The sequence below is a fragment of the Archocentrus centrarchus genome, chromosome 14 (genome assembly GCF_007364275.1).
Source record: "Archocentrus centrarchus isolate MPI-CPG fArcCen1 chromosome 14, fArcCen1, whole genome shotgun sequence".
NCBI classification, from domain to species: domain Eukaryota; kingdom Metazoa; phylum Chordata; class Actinopteri; order Cichliformes; family Cichlidae; genus Archocentrus; species Archocentrus centrarchus.
In genome coordinates this window covers 24,574,182-24,590,057 of record NC_044359.1, presented here as the reverse complement: position 1 = coordinate 24,590,057, position 15,876 = coordinate 24,574,182, and the positions used below count along the sequence as shown (strand labels likewise).

Here is a 15,876-nt window from a genome sequence, read left to right as displayed (position 1 = left end):
CATCCCCAGACTCTGCTTCCACTACAGAAGGCGTGTCAGTGGGATTCAGAAGGTCCTCGAAGTATTCCTTCCACCGTCCGACTATAGCCTCAGTTGAAGTCAGCAGCACCCCCCCCGCACTATAAACAGTGTGAGTGAAGCACTGCTTTCCCCTCCTGAGTCGCCTGACGGTTTGCCAGAATCGCTTCGATGCCGTCCGAAAGTCTTTTTCCATAGCCTCACCAAACTCCTCCCACACCCGAGTTTTTGCTTTGGCCACTACCCGAGCTGCATTCCGCTTGGCCTGTCGATACCTGTCAGCTGCCTCCGGAGTCCCACAGGCTAACCAAGCCCGATAGGACTCTTTCTTCAGCTTGATGGCTCCCTTCACCTCCGGTGACCACCATCTGGTTCGGGGATTACCACCACGACAGGCACCAACCACCTTGCAGCCACAGCTCTGAGCAGCAGCCTCAACAATGGAGGTGCGGAACATGGTCCATTCGGACTCAATGTCCTCAGCCTCCCTCGGAATGCTGTCGAAGTTCTGCCGGAGGTGGGAGTTGAAGATCTCCCGGACTGGGGCTTCTGCCAGGCGTTCCCAGCGCACCCTCACAATACGTTTAGGTGTGCCAGGTCTGTCCAGCATCTTCCCCCGCCACCTGATCCAACTCACCACCAGGTGGTGATCAGTTGACAGCTCAGCTCCTCTCTTCACCCGAGTGTCCAGAACATACGGCCGCAGATCTGATGATACGATTACAAAATCGATCATCGACCTGCGACCTAGGGTGTCCTGGTGCCATGTGCACTTATGGACATCCTTGTGTTCGAACACGGTGTTTGTTATGGACAAACTGTGGTTTGCACAGAAGTCCAATAACAAAACACCATTCGGGTTCAGATCGGGCAGGCCGTTCCTCCCAATCACGCCCCTCCAGGTCTCACTGTCATTGCCCACGTGAGCGTTGAAGTCTCCCAGCAAGACTATGGAGTCACCAGATGGAGCACTCTCCAGCACCCCACCCAGCAACTCCAAAAAGGGTGGGTACCCTGAACTGTCATTCGGCGCATAAGCGCAAACAACAGTCAGGACCCGTTCCCCAGCCCGAAGGCGCAGGGAAACTACCCTCTCGTCCACCGGTGAAAACTCCGACGTACAGGCAGCAAGCCGGGGGGATACAAGAATACCCACCCCAGCTCGCCGCCTCTCACCGAGGGCAACTCCAGACTGGAACAGAGTCCAGCCCTTCTCCAGGAGACTGGTTCCAGAGCCCAGGCCATGCGTTGAGGTGAGCCCAACTATGTCTAGCTGGTATCTCTCAACCTCACGCACTAGCTCAGGCTCCTTCCCCACCAGAGAGGTGACATTCCATGTCCCAACAGCCAGTTTCGATAGCCGGGGATCGGTCCGCCAGGGCCTCCGCCCTCGGCCACCGCCCGACACACATTGCACCCGACCCCTACGACACCTCCTGCGGGTGGTGGGCCTGCAGGAGGGCGGGCCCATGTAACCTCTTCGGGCTGCGCCCGGCCAAGCACCACGGGCTAATGCCTGGCCACCAGACGCTCTCCCTCGAGCTCCCTCCCCAGGCCTGGCTCCAGGGTGGGGCCCCGGTAACCCTATCCCGGGCAGGGTAAACTGTTCCCTTGTTTTTTCACTCATAAGGGTCTTTTGAGTGAGCATTAAAAGTAAATAGTGTATGTGCCCATAGATGGATAGATTGCATTATGTTTGGCAGGGAGTGTGTCAAGGACTGAAAGGCAGAGAGAAAGCTGCCTGATGATGTTGCCAGAAGCTTGATGCTGCTGTTGCAGGGGTTAGCTGATGAAAGCTGGTGTGGTGCCAGGCAACAGTAGAGGAGAGTTGTTACACATGGTCCATCACAACAGGACATTCAGGTAGAGAGGATCAGTGAAGGAGGAACACAGAGATAAGATCAGGGTTCAAAGATGCTCCCGCAAAGCACAGCTCAGGCAGAACAGGACTGGACAAGACCGTGCGGATTAGACTGATTTCTAGCCTCCTATCCTCTCCTTTTACTTTTCAAGCTTACACCTTGCTTTCTCATCTCTTGCAAAAGCAATAAAATTCCAGTCTCAACCAACATATAAACATTCAGCCTAAGTCCTGCTAATTAAGCTCTGTCACTGTTTTCCTTCTGCCAAAGAACCCGTCCCGATGATTTGTCAGCCCACTTAGCTCGTCTCACCTTCTTTCCCTTTTATCCCTAATCTCTCCTCACCTCATCTTAGGGTGGAGAGGTCCTTTTGCTCCCAACCTCCTTTTACTCATCAAAGGCACAATCTCTCCTTTTCCTGCTTCCTTACTGACTAATAGTCTAGCCTTGGGTGTTTGACGTCAGCTGTTTCTTTTCTATAAGTTCCCTTATGCATCTTGTATCGGCCTTTCCCCTTTGTCTCGCTCCAAAGTTTGGACAGCTTATTGGGTGGAAATTCCTATATGTCTTACATCTGTCTTTTTCCTCCATCTCACTTCAATGGTGTGCTCATTGGCTGTTTATTCTTCCTCTGCCTTTCTCTTCTTTTGTATTCTTTATTTGACTGTTACCCATTGTCGTGCATATCTGCTGGTTCAGCTCTGTCTTTTTTCTTTGTTTTTGCACCTTCTTGCACAGTTCCCTTCATGTAACCTTACTCATTTCCTGTACATCTTTCCTTTCCTTCCCTTCCCTTTTCATTTCTTTTCTTTGCCTCTCCTTTCCTTTCCTTTTTCCATTTCCTTCTCTCTTCCTGTCTTCTTTGCTGTATGAGTAATATGAGGAACCCCATAGGGACACAAGATGGAATTGAATTCTCATTCTTCTTTTTTTTTTACTTATTGCATAAGTCAACGCTCACTCTTTGAAGACCCTTTTTTTTAATTTCTGCACTGTCCTTTTCTGGTCTGTCCTTGCCCTGAGAGATGCATTGTTAACGAGGTGTACTTTTGCCAGGTTAAGATATATTATCTCCTGTGGGATGTATTCCAACCTCATTTTTGTTGCCAAGCAGAAGGGATGAAGAGATAATTGCATTTCAGCAGGAGAGAAAAGAATCTGTTGGACCCCTTCATCTTTTTTTCTACAAATCTCCACCTCTGCTTCCTCAGTGTGAAATGAGCCTTACCGTGTAATGAACGTGCAATCATGCTTCTTCTTTTTCTTTTTTTTTTTGGCTGAATTGTATATTTTACAATGAGCCACACTGAGGTTACTCAGAAACGAAAGAAACTACAACACGGAGTAAGTGCAAGGAAAGTTTGCAGCTAGAAAAAGAATATTTGTTTGTGTTTGTGAACCTCTCTTTGTATCTGTGAGTTTGTATTTGTTGTGGAGATACAAACACAGGGAGCTGCAGCTCTAAGCAACAGTGCGATGGAGATCAAAAACACTCGAGAGGGTATATATCCTCCTGCTGAGAAGAAACCCCAGTGCAACCTCAGGAATTGTGTGTCTCTTCCCTCCATGGAGTCCATCGAGGGTGTGCAATGAGACTCCTCCCTTTTAAGGACAGCACTTCCTCTCTCCAATAGGCACACCGTGGTGCATGCATGTTTTATGCGATGTGGATCAAGAGACCATCCGGATAGAAGAATAAGATAGAAGTATTCAGCTATGAGGAAACTTTACTTCACTTCTTTAAAGTTACAGTCATTTGTTACATTAAATGATGCCTATTCAGATGCATAGTTTCAAGTTCTCTTAATGCAAATGACAACAAGTCCTGATACAGTATTTCCATATCAGACAGCAGCACTGACCATCTTCCCTTCATCATCATTTGTTCTGTGCTCTGAACAGATACACGTGCTTCATTCTTGACAGAGAAGCTGCCCAGGGTGAGTTTGCCATTCTGAATCATCTACAGACCTTTAAGAGCTTTACAGATTTATTTTTAAGTTTCTAACACACATGAATCAATGCTGATTCAGTGATGTGATGTAGTCTATATAGCTGGCATGTGTCTTGGCCTCCAAAAAAATTAGCTCCTTAGAATGTAATACTCAACAACACTCTCAGAAAGAATACATACTCATAACACACAGAGCAAAACAAACAACCATCTATCTATCTATCTATCTATCTATCTATCTATCTATCTATCTATCTATCTATCTATCTATCTATCTATCTATCTATCTATCTATCTATCTATCTATAACAAATTCCTGAAATTCAACATGTGCAACAACATTACAAGAAATGTCAACACAGTGTACGGTCTAATCACTCATACTGCACAGGAGTGTGAGGGCTTGAGGGCTCTAGTTCTCCCTCAGCGTTTGGTAACAAATTCTCATCAGCACCTCTCTCACCCTGCCACTTTTCTTTTCCCACCTTCCATGCCTTCCTTGATACATGTGGTTTTTTTTAATCATTCCAGAGTGACCTCATATTTCTGACGTACTTAGACTAAAACTCAAGACCCCTAGTTTGACTTTCTGCTGAAATTGCTGGCAGCTGTGTTTGAAATGAATACGGTTTCATTTTATCATAAATAGTCCGCTAAGATTTTATGTGTATTTCAATATGGTTACTGCAGGGAGGTTGTTGTTTTGAATGTGTTTTTTAACCATTTTAGAAACTATGTTGGTGTTTGAAAAATATACTACTGATATATTGTACAGCTTTTTGCAGGATGAATATTGCAGAGTATGAATGAAAGAATTGTGTCCAAGCAGTTTAGTTTTCAGAATGCCTTTCTCTGCATGGATCAATCAAGATTTCCTCATCTTGAAACTAATCCCCAGTTTGATTGACTAATACGGAGTAAAGGCTTTTGACAGTGTCACCTAAGTCTTGACAAACATCAGCTGATATCCTTCCATGTGCCTAGTTTACAAATCTCACACTATTTATGTTGCTTCAGCTGGCCTGCACCTGCTGCTTCCCCAACAAGCCACTTTACAACCCACCTCCACTTGTTTTTGTGCTGTTTCAGACTTCCCCTGATCTGCCTCAGGCTTCCCATGTATGTACATGGAAATGTGAGGAAGTCAGAACAGAGCCATTCTGCCAAATATAAATATAACTCAACTACAAACTACTGGAAAATAATTCTACACATTAAGGGTTGGTTCAATTCATTGTTTTATCCTTTGTATATTTCCATTGTATTAACTGTAATCCCATTTGAAAAAACAAGCAGAAATCAGGAGGGAGAAACTTGTACTTTTTGGTTTAATGACTCTTCCAATATTTTTCAATTTCTCTTGACAGAATACCTTTATCAGCTTTCTGCTATATGCAACACAAACAGTCAAAGTGAGAAAATAAGCAGCCTGCTACATAACACAAGACCCACAGATTCTGAACAACAAGCAAATAAACATTAACTAGCTTCATTTTGAAAGTTTGATAGCTAATTAGCTGCTTGGCTGCAGAATATTAAACAGCACATAAAAGTACCTGCAAAACTGAATGCAGTCCTGCTCTTCCTTTTAATAATGCAAAGACTGTCGTGACTGCATTTATTACCAACTGCGACGGTATTGTTTCCACTTTGTGTTTCTGTGTGTGTGTGTGTGTGTGTGTGTGTGTGTGTGTGTGTGTGTGTGTGTGTGTGTGTGTGTGTGTGTGTGTGTGTGTGTGTGCGTATGTTTATAATACCTTGTGGGGACAATTTTCCTGACATATACTACGTTGTGGGGACCAATTGCTCCTTGTGGGGACTGGAACCTTGTCCCCACAAGGGGAAACCCTGTTTTTGGGTCAGGGGTCAGAGTTAGGGCTAAGGTATGAATTGAGTTTAGGTTAGGGTTAGGGTTAGGTATGTGATGGTTAGGGTTAGGAAAAGGGTAAAGGTAAGGTTTAGGCTGTAGAAATGAATGGAAGTCAATGGAAATTCCCCACAAAGATAGCAAAACACACTTGTGTGTGTGTGTGTGTGTGTGTGTGTCATCATGTCAAAATATGGTCTGACCCATAAGTTCTGCATAATGATGAATAATAGTGACCATCTTGCGATGGCAGAACACCAGGAGGGACGGCCATCAACATGTTGATGTTCTAACCCTGCGAGTGTTCAGCGAGTCCTCAGAACACACTCATCCATAAACTCGGCCTTTATTTCGATCCAAACCTCCAGGCACCTGCAGAGTTTTGTGACTGAATGTCGAACGTTACGTTTTGATGCTGTTGTTTTGAGTAACGCTGCCCACCTTGTGACTGCCAGACAAAAGCACTTGTCACAGTACTCAGACTGTCTTTGTAGTCGTTCCTGCTACAGTTGATGTCTCGAGGACCACATTTTGCCACAATAACACACGCGCGCACACACGCACAGACACACACACACACACACACACACACACACACACACACACACACACACACACACACACACACACACACACACACACACACACACACACAGATAGCTAGACAAGACTCACAAGGTGAAAAGACTTGCCAAGCAATCTATCGCAGCTAGTAATTATGAAATAATATAACAATGACTATGAGTACTCATTATAAGAACTATCATGCCTGGCATCATGCATTTCAAGTCTAGTTTAAGACTCTAAAAGGTGACGGGATTTCCACTGAGCTTTAAAGAAGTGGAGGATATGTACTTGATAGGAGATCATTTAAAGCCTAATGGATAAATTCCCTGGGATTTGTGGCATAACCTATTAAAATGATGAAATTCAAACAGGGCTTGATTTTAAGCTTGATGTTGCCTGATGACAAATGGAACCAGTTTTGACAGCCTGTTTAACAATGCTGTTAATTAGCGATAGATATGCATTTCAGTTCCAGCTTGTATCAGCCAGCTCTCGCAAGACACATACCTGGCTTAAGATGATGGGACTGCAAGTAAGAAAAGGGGATCCAAAACGCCTCCTGACTGCACTTCCGTTAGGCATGTCTTAGATTTTACAGAAAGGCTTTCAACACCCCCAGAGCAAATTGATTTCCTATGTTGTGATAGTTTAGCTGCACTGAGCAATAGAAGCATCTTTGGCTTTTCCTGTTGAGAAAAACAAACAAAAAAAAACCCCCAAAAAGAAGGGGAAATGTATAGATCGAGTGATACTTGTTGGGTTGTTGACAAAAATGCAGTGAAATGCAGGATGTTGTACCGACTACGGCCGGCGAGGTTAACCATCAGTGTGCTTCACTTGATTTAGTTATTGTTGAAAATTCTCCAAAGCAAAACACTTTGGCCAAAAAGAACATTTGCTGGACTCACAAAAAAAAAAAAATAGAAACATACAAAATTATCATGTATAACAATATTAGAGCTTTGGCAAATAACTATAATCATCGACGGTCCTAACAGGCACAGTAGTGACTGTGAGTGTGTAACTTCATTCCGGCATGTGTGTTTATTTTCAGCTTAGATTTTGCATACAATACTTGCCTCTGCATACATTTGTCTCCTTTTTTTTGGGGGGTGGGGGTCTGAAAACGAAAACAAATCCTTTTATGTACAGACACATGCATCAGCCTGGCTCTGCACACCTTGTTCTCATGAGGTACTATGAATATAGAGGAAGAAATCTAAACAGCATTTCCAAATGTAATACATTTTTATGGCTTTTGCCACCTGGATTCCTTTTTGTTTAATGTGAAGCCTCACTGGTACCACTAAGCTTTCCTCATCTGATAAAGTGTATCAGCGAGCATGAATGCTTGATGTATTGCTGTAAAGTGGATTCACGGGAAAGACATGTTATAGACGAAGTGAGCGACATTTGCGGAGAAAGGAATGTGACACACACACACACGCAAACATGCGCTCCATCATGTATGCTTTCCTAACAACTATGGTAGCTAATCCATCTCAGTAAGCTAAAATATGCTTATTTAAATCTTTCAGTCACAAATTCATTTCACACTTTGAGGCACTGTAGTAATCAGTGGAAAAAAAATAGAAGCAAAGCACTCTTCTTCTCACCTCTCCGAACAACATTAAAGGGTGTGAATATCTAATCTGTTTGTCATCTGTTTCTCTCTCCTGCCTGTCACCCTTTCATTGTCATTTTCTTTGTCTCCACTCCTTTGTTATTTTTTTTTTTAACTCGTCTGGTTTGCTGTTCTTGTCTTTTCCTTCTTTTTCATGCCCATGCATGTACCTCTCAGGGATTGGCACCCAGGATGGCACTGCAAAGAAGGACGAGGATTTCAAGAGTAGGTCCCAACGGCAAATTCAGTTCAACCCAGGACAGACCAGAGCCACGTGGCGTGTTCGGATTCTGACTGATGGGAAGTACGAGCAGGCAGAGACCTTTCAAATTTTATTATCAGAGCCGGTGATGGGAGTGATGGAGTTCCCTGTCACAGCAACAGTTGAGATCTTGGATCCCAGTGATGGTCAGTCCTTCTCATGTGCACCTTTTATCCTGTATTCAACACACACACACACACACGGTTACTTTATGTGGCAATTATCAGCAGTGGTGAGTGGTTAAATACATTTACGTAAGTGAGGCAGTTAAAGCTCTCATCACTCCATTTTTCTGAGCGCTTTAGCGACTTGATAATTTGCAGATACATTATAGAATCACCTAATGAATTATGATGTAATATTATACATATATTATCCTTGCTAGTGTTCCAGGATGTTACAACAACCCCCCCCCTTTAATACTTGCAACCTTAATTCTTAATTCAATTCTTGTGAATTCTAATGAACTAGTACGCAGTGTGCCGTGTACAGATGAGTCAAAACATTAACCACTCAGTGATGATACAGGTGGAAAATGACTGTATGTCATAGGAAGAGCACATGGATTATACCTTGACTATACTAGATACAGTGTGTTCGATGTGAGAGAAGTAGGCAGGTGAACCTGAATGACTTTACCAAAGACAAAATCATCACGATGGCCAGAGTTACTCTATGTTAGCGACCTCATGACAGTGAAATCAAACAGAACAAATTATGAATGAGTGACAGGATATGTTTTTATTGAGTAAATTTTTGCTGCTTCTATTATTCTTCCAATTACTATATCTAAAGGCATTAGATCTTTTGGTTTGTCAATCCAGCGGATCCATGGGGTGTTTAGGAGGTAGAGGAGGTCACCTACTAATCAGAAGGTTGACAGCCCGATCTCCGGCTGCTCCAGTCTACATGCCAAAGTATCCTTGGGCAAGATACTGAACCCCAAGTTGCTCTCTAATACAACCGTTGGAGTATGAATGTATTTTTGACCAGATCTGAAAAATCGATACTGTAATATAACAAACTTAAGTGATTTACATCTCAAAGGTCAAAGTTAGGTGCCTTTTATGATTCAGATTTGTTTGTTAAGACACTTAATATTGGCCTATGAATCACAAAAGGCACCTAACTCAAAGGATGAACCACTGTTGTGCCAATACATAACTGACAGTTTAGCAAAGAACCAAGGCACTTTAATTATTAGCAGCCTAAAAATTTTATTTTTGCACCAACAAGGTGATTCCTAAAGAGCTGTTAGCTGAAAGCTTGGCGTATCTCTGCAGGGTGTGCAATGTGTCCTTAAAAAAATCTGAAGAAACTGGAGGGCAAAAGAAGACGTGTCAGGCCTAAAAAAAACTACTTGCAACAGCCGAACAGTGTCTGAAAGTCCTTAAGGAGACAATCCAGCAGGACCCGAAAGATGCATCTGGACCTTATGTTGATCCATCTACTGTTCGCTGAAGCCTCATCAGAAATGGTCTCAACAAAAGGAGGGCTGTCAAGAAGGCATTCTTCAGAAATGAGGGGTGGTGCAAGACATGTGCAAAGCACTGTAAAGACAAAAAAAAAAAAAAAAAAAACTGTATGAATTAGCTCTCAAACCACAGGCAAAATGGCCACAGCAGCATAATGAAGCCACCATCCACCCTCACTGCAAGGGTCAAGCCGCTCAAGTGTTCTCTAGAAGCTGTCACCCATCTTTATTATACAGGACAGACGAGGATGTATGTTTCACAGAAGTATACAGCTACAATCATTTAATTCTAGTTTAAATAATCTAATTTGCTCTCCTGCTAGTGGCAGAATATGATTTGTGTCCTTTGTTGGCTCAACAGACCATAAAAGCTGGAACTGATTTATTTACTTGACTGTACATTAAGCTGGAAAATTGTCAGTTTCTGTCATGGAACAAAGAACTGAGACAACATTATAATATTATTAGTTAACCAAAATGTTATTTTATTCTGAAGAACATAACCAGTATTTCAAATTAAAATCCAATTACCACTGTGCATGGTGCGGCGCATTAAAAATACAAGCTGATGAAATCAATCAAAAGTGGAACTAATTTCTTTGTTAACCTGGACTGAAAAACACAGCTAAAGAGTCACTGAAGCTTTTGTGATGCATAAAGCCTGCCGCACAAGTTCTCGGCTGCCACTCAAGCATTTCATTACAAAACACTGAAAAATACATATGCCTGACACGCAGAATCGAGAACTGTCAATATAAGTATTTTCTAATATAAGGCCTTGTCAGATGTGCCCCCAGGAAAGGAGTAGAAATACAATTTTGACATGATAGCTAGTGAAAAATTACTATAGGGATAATACTCGTCTCTTAATGGTGTAGTGTTTTTTATACCCAGTGGAAATACTGAGCACAATCTGTACTTCTTAAAATCCAATAAGGCAAAAAAAAGAAGAATAATCACACCCTGACACACACGCACACACACATAAATGTCTTTCATTTTCTTTCTTAAATAGGTTATAATCTGCCATTTTCGCTCTCGTAGTTCTTTGTGTCTTTTCCTGCAAATTGAAATGTTAATGGAATATTGAGTGGTGCGACAAACTGACTGCTCTGCTCCATCAAGACGAGATTTACTCTTCTGCTGCTTTTACTTTCAGTTTTTGCATGCATTACCCCCCCTCCTCAGGACAACTTTTAAGTAATTACAGCTGAGCACCAAAGATGGAAACGCCAAAGCTTCCATTATAGTGACATACAGCAGTTGCTCTCATCCCTCTCTCATTTGTCTTTTTCGTTCTTTGTTTCCCAGTATCACTCCCCCTGCCACATTTTCCCTCCTCAATCTATCCTCCCCTGTGGGTTAATTATGAAGTGTGCGAAGGGCAGGGGCTGGTTTGTTTTCTGTCTTCTCAGGGGACTGTCTAATGTGACAGAGATGTGCCATTCTGTACTCTAATGGGTCGGTGAAACCTTAGCTATGCCTGTGGTGTTAGCTGTACTCCAGCTTCTTTCTCTAATGATGAAAACGGGCTTTGTCTGGTCTTCTGGTTATCCTGGAGAGTCCATCCCTGGAGAACATGTCATCTTGGCTAATATCAGCTTTAGAGGAGGAGAGAGGATCGTTAAACTTTAAGGGAAAGTGTTCCAAAATTAAGGAGGGAGAAACAAGTGGAGTTTGCTCCACCAGATTGCACTTGTCTGTGACGATGCTCAGAGTTTTTCTCGAGTGTTTTATGTTTGCTTTAGTTGTAAGAATGCATACTTACTGCCGACATGTGAGCGTGTCTCTATTTTTTTTGCCTGAGCTTTACCCATGCAGTCGCTAAGATTTCCTCCTCCAAAGCCTTATAGCTTTCTTCTTTATATATAATCCATACACAATGGTAACTAAAGATGAAGGGGAAAGCCTCCTGTTTAACTGCATGCTCTAAGCAGCAGCATCTTGCTACAGGTGGCGATATCTTTTATTTCGTTCTACTCAGCAAGAACACAGTATATCTTTTAAGGCATTTGCGCTGGGGTCATTCTGCTAAACAAACAAGAACTCTCTTGTGTTTTTGTCCGTTATCACATGGACAACTGACTCTACTCATAATGTAGAGCTTTCAAGCAAGGAGCTGCATCTTCTGACACTGGGTTGCGTTTTGCTTATATCGTGCCAGTAACTTTAGGTATTTAGAGGCTCATTTGTTATACATATCCAGTCTAATTTTGGACATATCCGGCATTACAGGCTGGTAATGAGGAAAATGCACATTTATCACAACACAGTCAGACAGTAGCAACAAGGAAAATATCCCAGCACCCATAGAATATTTATGAAATTATCAATAATGGAGAAGTTCTAGGCATAGGAATAAAATCCACATCACAAGAAAACAAAAAGCAGTTTTTATATTTTTGATAAGACAATCACAAAACCAGGTGCAAGCATTTGTTATTTTAACACCCTGCGTGAAAGCATGTGTTTATATTCCAATCCCCATGAATGATTTAAAAATGACTGCTGGTTTTCCTCCAGGAGGTGAACTTGACCCACTTGGCTGAAAATTTGCTTTTCTAAACCTTAGGTGGATTTAGAGGCAATAAAAAAGCGGAGGGTGAGCTTATATGAGAAAGAACTGTGAGGAGACTGTGTACAGCACATGCGTGGAAAATCAGGTTGCAGCGTTAGTTGTGTGTGTGGAATAGGTAAGCGGTGGACCCCAGTCTCCCGGTATGAGTCCCTGGGGAGTGACAGATTGTGGGCAGCGACAGAATGGAGGGAACAATTTAGCAAGTTATCATAAGAGAAAAGAAATGTTCGACCCACGCACACACCAACCCCCCGCTGTGTATAAGATTGTCTTATGTTGATGACTTCATCCCAAACATCATCTCAGGTGCTGATCTCTCTTTACACTGGGCATTGAGTCAGATATAAATCTGTTTCACGCTCCAGTACTTACCATTTTAATTGAAGCAATCGTGCAGTGTTTTTCGATTCCCATCCTTCAATCGACGATTCTTTCAGAGAGTGCTGGAAGCGAAGTCACGTGAAGAACTGGGACAAGATGAAACTTCGTCCACTCTGTTAGTATTTTTATTGGTCCCAGTGCGTCTGTGGAAAATAGCCTCCAAAATTTATTGTTTCTCTAATGCCAGTAAGTTCTGTGCTTTGATAGATGATGCTTTCACTGGCTCAAAATTTCTCCCTCAATCAGAAACTCCAGTCAGAGATGGAGAGAAGGGGAGGATGAGAGAAAAGGAAAAAAATGAGAGAGATGATTGACCCCTCCGAGTCAGGAGCAGTAGTTGGTTGAAACTCCCAGCTGATTGACTCTCTGGTATGAATTCAGAGTCCTGCATGGATAACTGTCCGCAACACGTGAGGCAGTAAGAAAAACTTCCAAAGTGGTCTCTTTGAAGAGCTCATCTGGTTACACCAAAGCGAAAGACTGATGGAGAGTTATACTCGAATATGAATAAGCACACTGCAGGACCACCACTTCAATAGAAAAAAAATAATGCTAATAAAGGAAAATGTCAGCTGCAGCTCACTAATGCAGAGCTAGAACAAAAGCCTGTATTAGTCCTTGATGGCCTAATGTTCTGTGGATTTTTGCAGATTGTTATACATATCATTACCCTTTTCTTTTTTCCCCCCTGACTCTCACTCTGTTTCACTCTCCCGTTTTCTCTTTTCCCCCTGCAAACAGAGTCGACTGTATTCTTCCCTGAACAGATCCACTCAGTAGAGGAAGATGTTGGAGAGCTTTTCATCCCGGTGCACCGCAGTGGGGACATCAGCGAGGAGCTCATGGTGGTCTGCTACACACAGCAGGGTACAGGCTAGCCTTTTTTCACCTCATCTAACCCATTTACTCCCCAGTATACCCTGCCATCCTGCCGTATTTGTGGACAGAGTGATCACATCACATGGTTAATGGTATAAAAAGCTGATATATATATATATATTTTTTTTTTTAGTCTGATTTTTGACTACATATGTTATATTCACCTATATAATCAATTCCCGTACTTCAAAAACGAATAACTCACATAACTGTAAAAACCTGGAAAGTGAAGCATGTTTCAGTCCTGTGATGTTTGCATCTGAATAACAGGCTATGCCTTCAAATAGACTGTTTGCTTTGTTGTAATTTAACGTCGATATATCCATGTGTAGGTGGAGTGTCGGGTACAGCTGTTGTCACCACCCATGCCGTTTGACAGGACCCGTTAAATCTGTTTAAAGTCAAGTTAGCTCTCTGGAAACGGAGCTGTTCACACGACATTTGCATTTTCACAAATCACATGTAGCCGCCTAAGCGCAGCAGGATCACACTTAGCTGTTAAGTTTTGCGAGAATTCTTGATTCCTTAAATGCTTCACAACAGCCTACTCCCTTTTTAATAATTCAGCCATACTATTAATTGCTTTTCACGGGTAATGAAGCTGACAGCGTGTGAAAAGTTACAGATTTCTAACAAATTTTAACAAAGCCTGGAGGAACTTTACCTCTGTGCTGCTTCCCAACATGCAGAAACCGTACACTGACAGAATAAATGGACCTGTAATTACATAAAAGTCAGAGTTTAACTTTACTGTCAATCTGAATGTTATCAAATTTATATGGAAAAAAGTCATCTTTTTACTGATTTGTAGCAGATGAAACACTGATGTAACCTCTTCGTGTTGTTTTTAGAGTACTTCTGTAATTACTGAGACATTTATTGGCACATTTATTCTTAATGCAAGCCATTTTATAAAATAACTCAGTATCCCTAAGATAACACATCCTCTGTATACAGAGGACACAAGCTTTCTGATGGAATTTACAACTACAGTAACTTCCCATGATGTATTTTCAACCTTCTTTTGTGTGTGCGTGCCCTTTAATCACCTCTCTCATTGTTGGTCTCTCTAAAGGTTCGGCCTCAGGGACCACTCCCACCACTGTCCTCTCTTTCTCTGATTACATCTCCCGTCCAGAGGAGCGCAGCAGCCTCCTTCGCTTCGCCAAGGGTGAGAGGGAGAAGCTGTGCCGCGTGGTGATCATAGACGACTCCCTGTACGAGGGGGAAGAGAGTTTCAATGTTACTCTGTCACTGCCCATGGGAGGACGTCTAGGAATGCACTACCCCACTACCAGAATTAACATCTTGGAAGATATGGATGATGGTAATGCATGCTAATGACATGTCTGTATCTTTATACCTGTGATCCTAATAATAGCGTTGTGCCTTTGCCCTCTGAAAAGCCTCTCATTTTATATTTCAAGTGATCTTTTCTACAAGTTATAACAGCTTCATAGAGAAAGCTTCAAAATCGATTTGTGGTTAAACCATTCCCCTGTCAAATGTGATGTACCGTAACCTGAATCACAGCGACTGCAGTGATCTTTGCAAAAGGTTCTTGTCTCGGTCCAGAGATTGAGAAGATTTGATTTATTTCTGCTTGACATTAATGTTAAACCACATGTGCTTCTGTGCACCCATTCAGGCGAGCGCTAGAAATTGTGTTGTTTTGAATTGTCTTCAGAGCTCTTATATCACAGAATTTCTCTTAATTAAGCTTGTTCCGCAGACTCATCGGGTGTTGAGGCATGCAGGATTAGAGTCTTGACAGAGACCATGAACTCGCAGCAGACAGATGGAATCAAACTCCTGTCACACTGTTATTCTGACAATTTTTAATTACAGTCGAGAACCAAGCACGAGTCCAGTGGGACTACATTATCACACGTGTCCCTTGTCTGCTTTCATCCAGTTACAGCATCATATGGACCAAAGCAGATTAAATATTCTGAAAGCAAGAGAAATGTGTAGATGATTTATCTGGGGACTGACATGCCTGCTGGGAAATACCTATTGCAATCTGTATGCCTTCTCCACCATCTCACTATTCTGCAGTGATTTACTTTAGAGACTTCACAGAGACAGATTGATGCCTCTGCTCTGGATTTTTTTGCTAAATGCCACCATATAGATTAAAAAGTAAAAGTCAGTAAAAGTCATAATTTTTTTGTATCTGTTCTCGAGATAAGGCCATAATGGCCGTAATGAATTTGGGTCGAATGCCAGTGATGTAACAAGGCGTTTGACTTTACATGATCAAGGCCATAAAGATAGTCTCAGGGAAGTCTTTACTGCCTTTATACACGACATAGTTCTCAGTGTACATGCTTTTAGTTTACACACGCATTTGTCAGGACACATACAGACTGTCACATTTAAAGCAGCAGAGTAAGAGCCAATGTTTTAG

General features: G+C 42.4%; 1 protein-coding gene across 1 annotated transcript in view; it reads left to right on the top strand.

Annotated features, from left to right (window-relative positions):
- The window catches only part of frem2a (FRAS1 related extracellular matrix 2a), a 73,935-nt gene that overhangs the window by 35,995 nt on the left and 22,064 nt on the right, over positions 1 to 15,876 (top strand). The window contains exons 4-6 of the mRNA XM_030746369.1: positions 8,070 to 8,300; positions 13,329 to 13,454; positions 14,542 to 14,793. Coding sequence (XP_030602229.1) covers positions 8,070 to 8,300; positions 13,329 to 13,454; positions 14,542 to 14,793 — 609 coding nt within the window. The remainder of the gene's footprint in view (positions 1 to 8,069; positions 8,301 to 13,328; positions 13,455 to 14,541; positions 14,794 to 15,876) is intronic.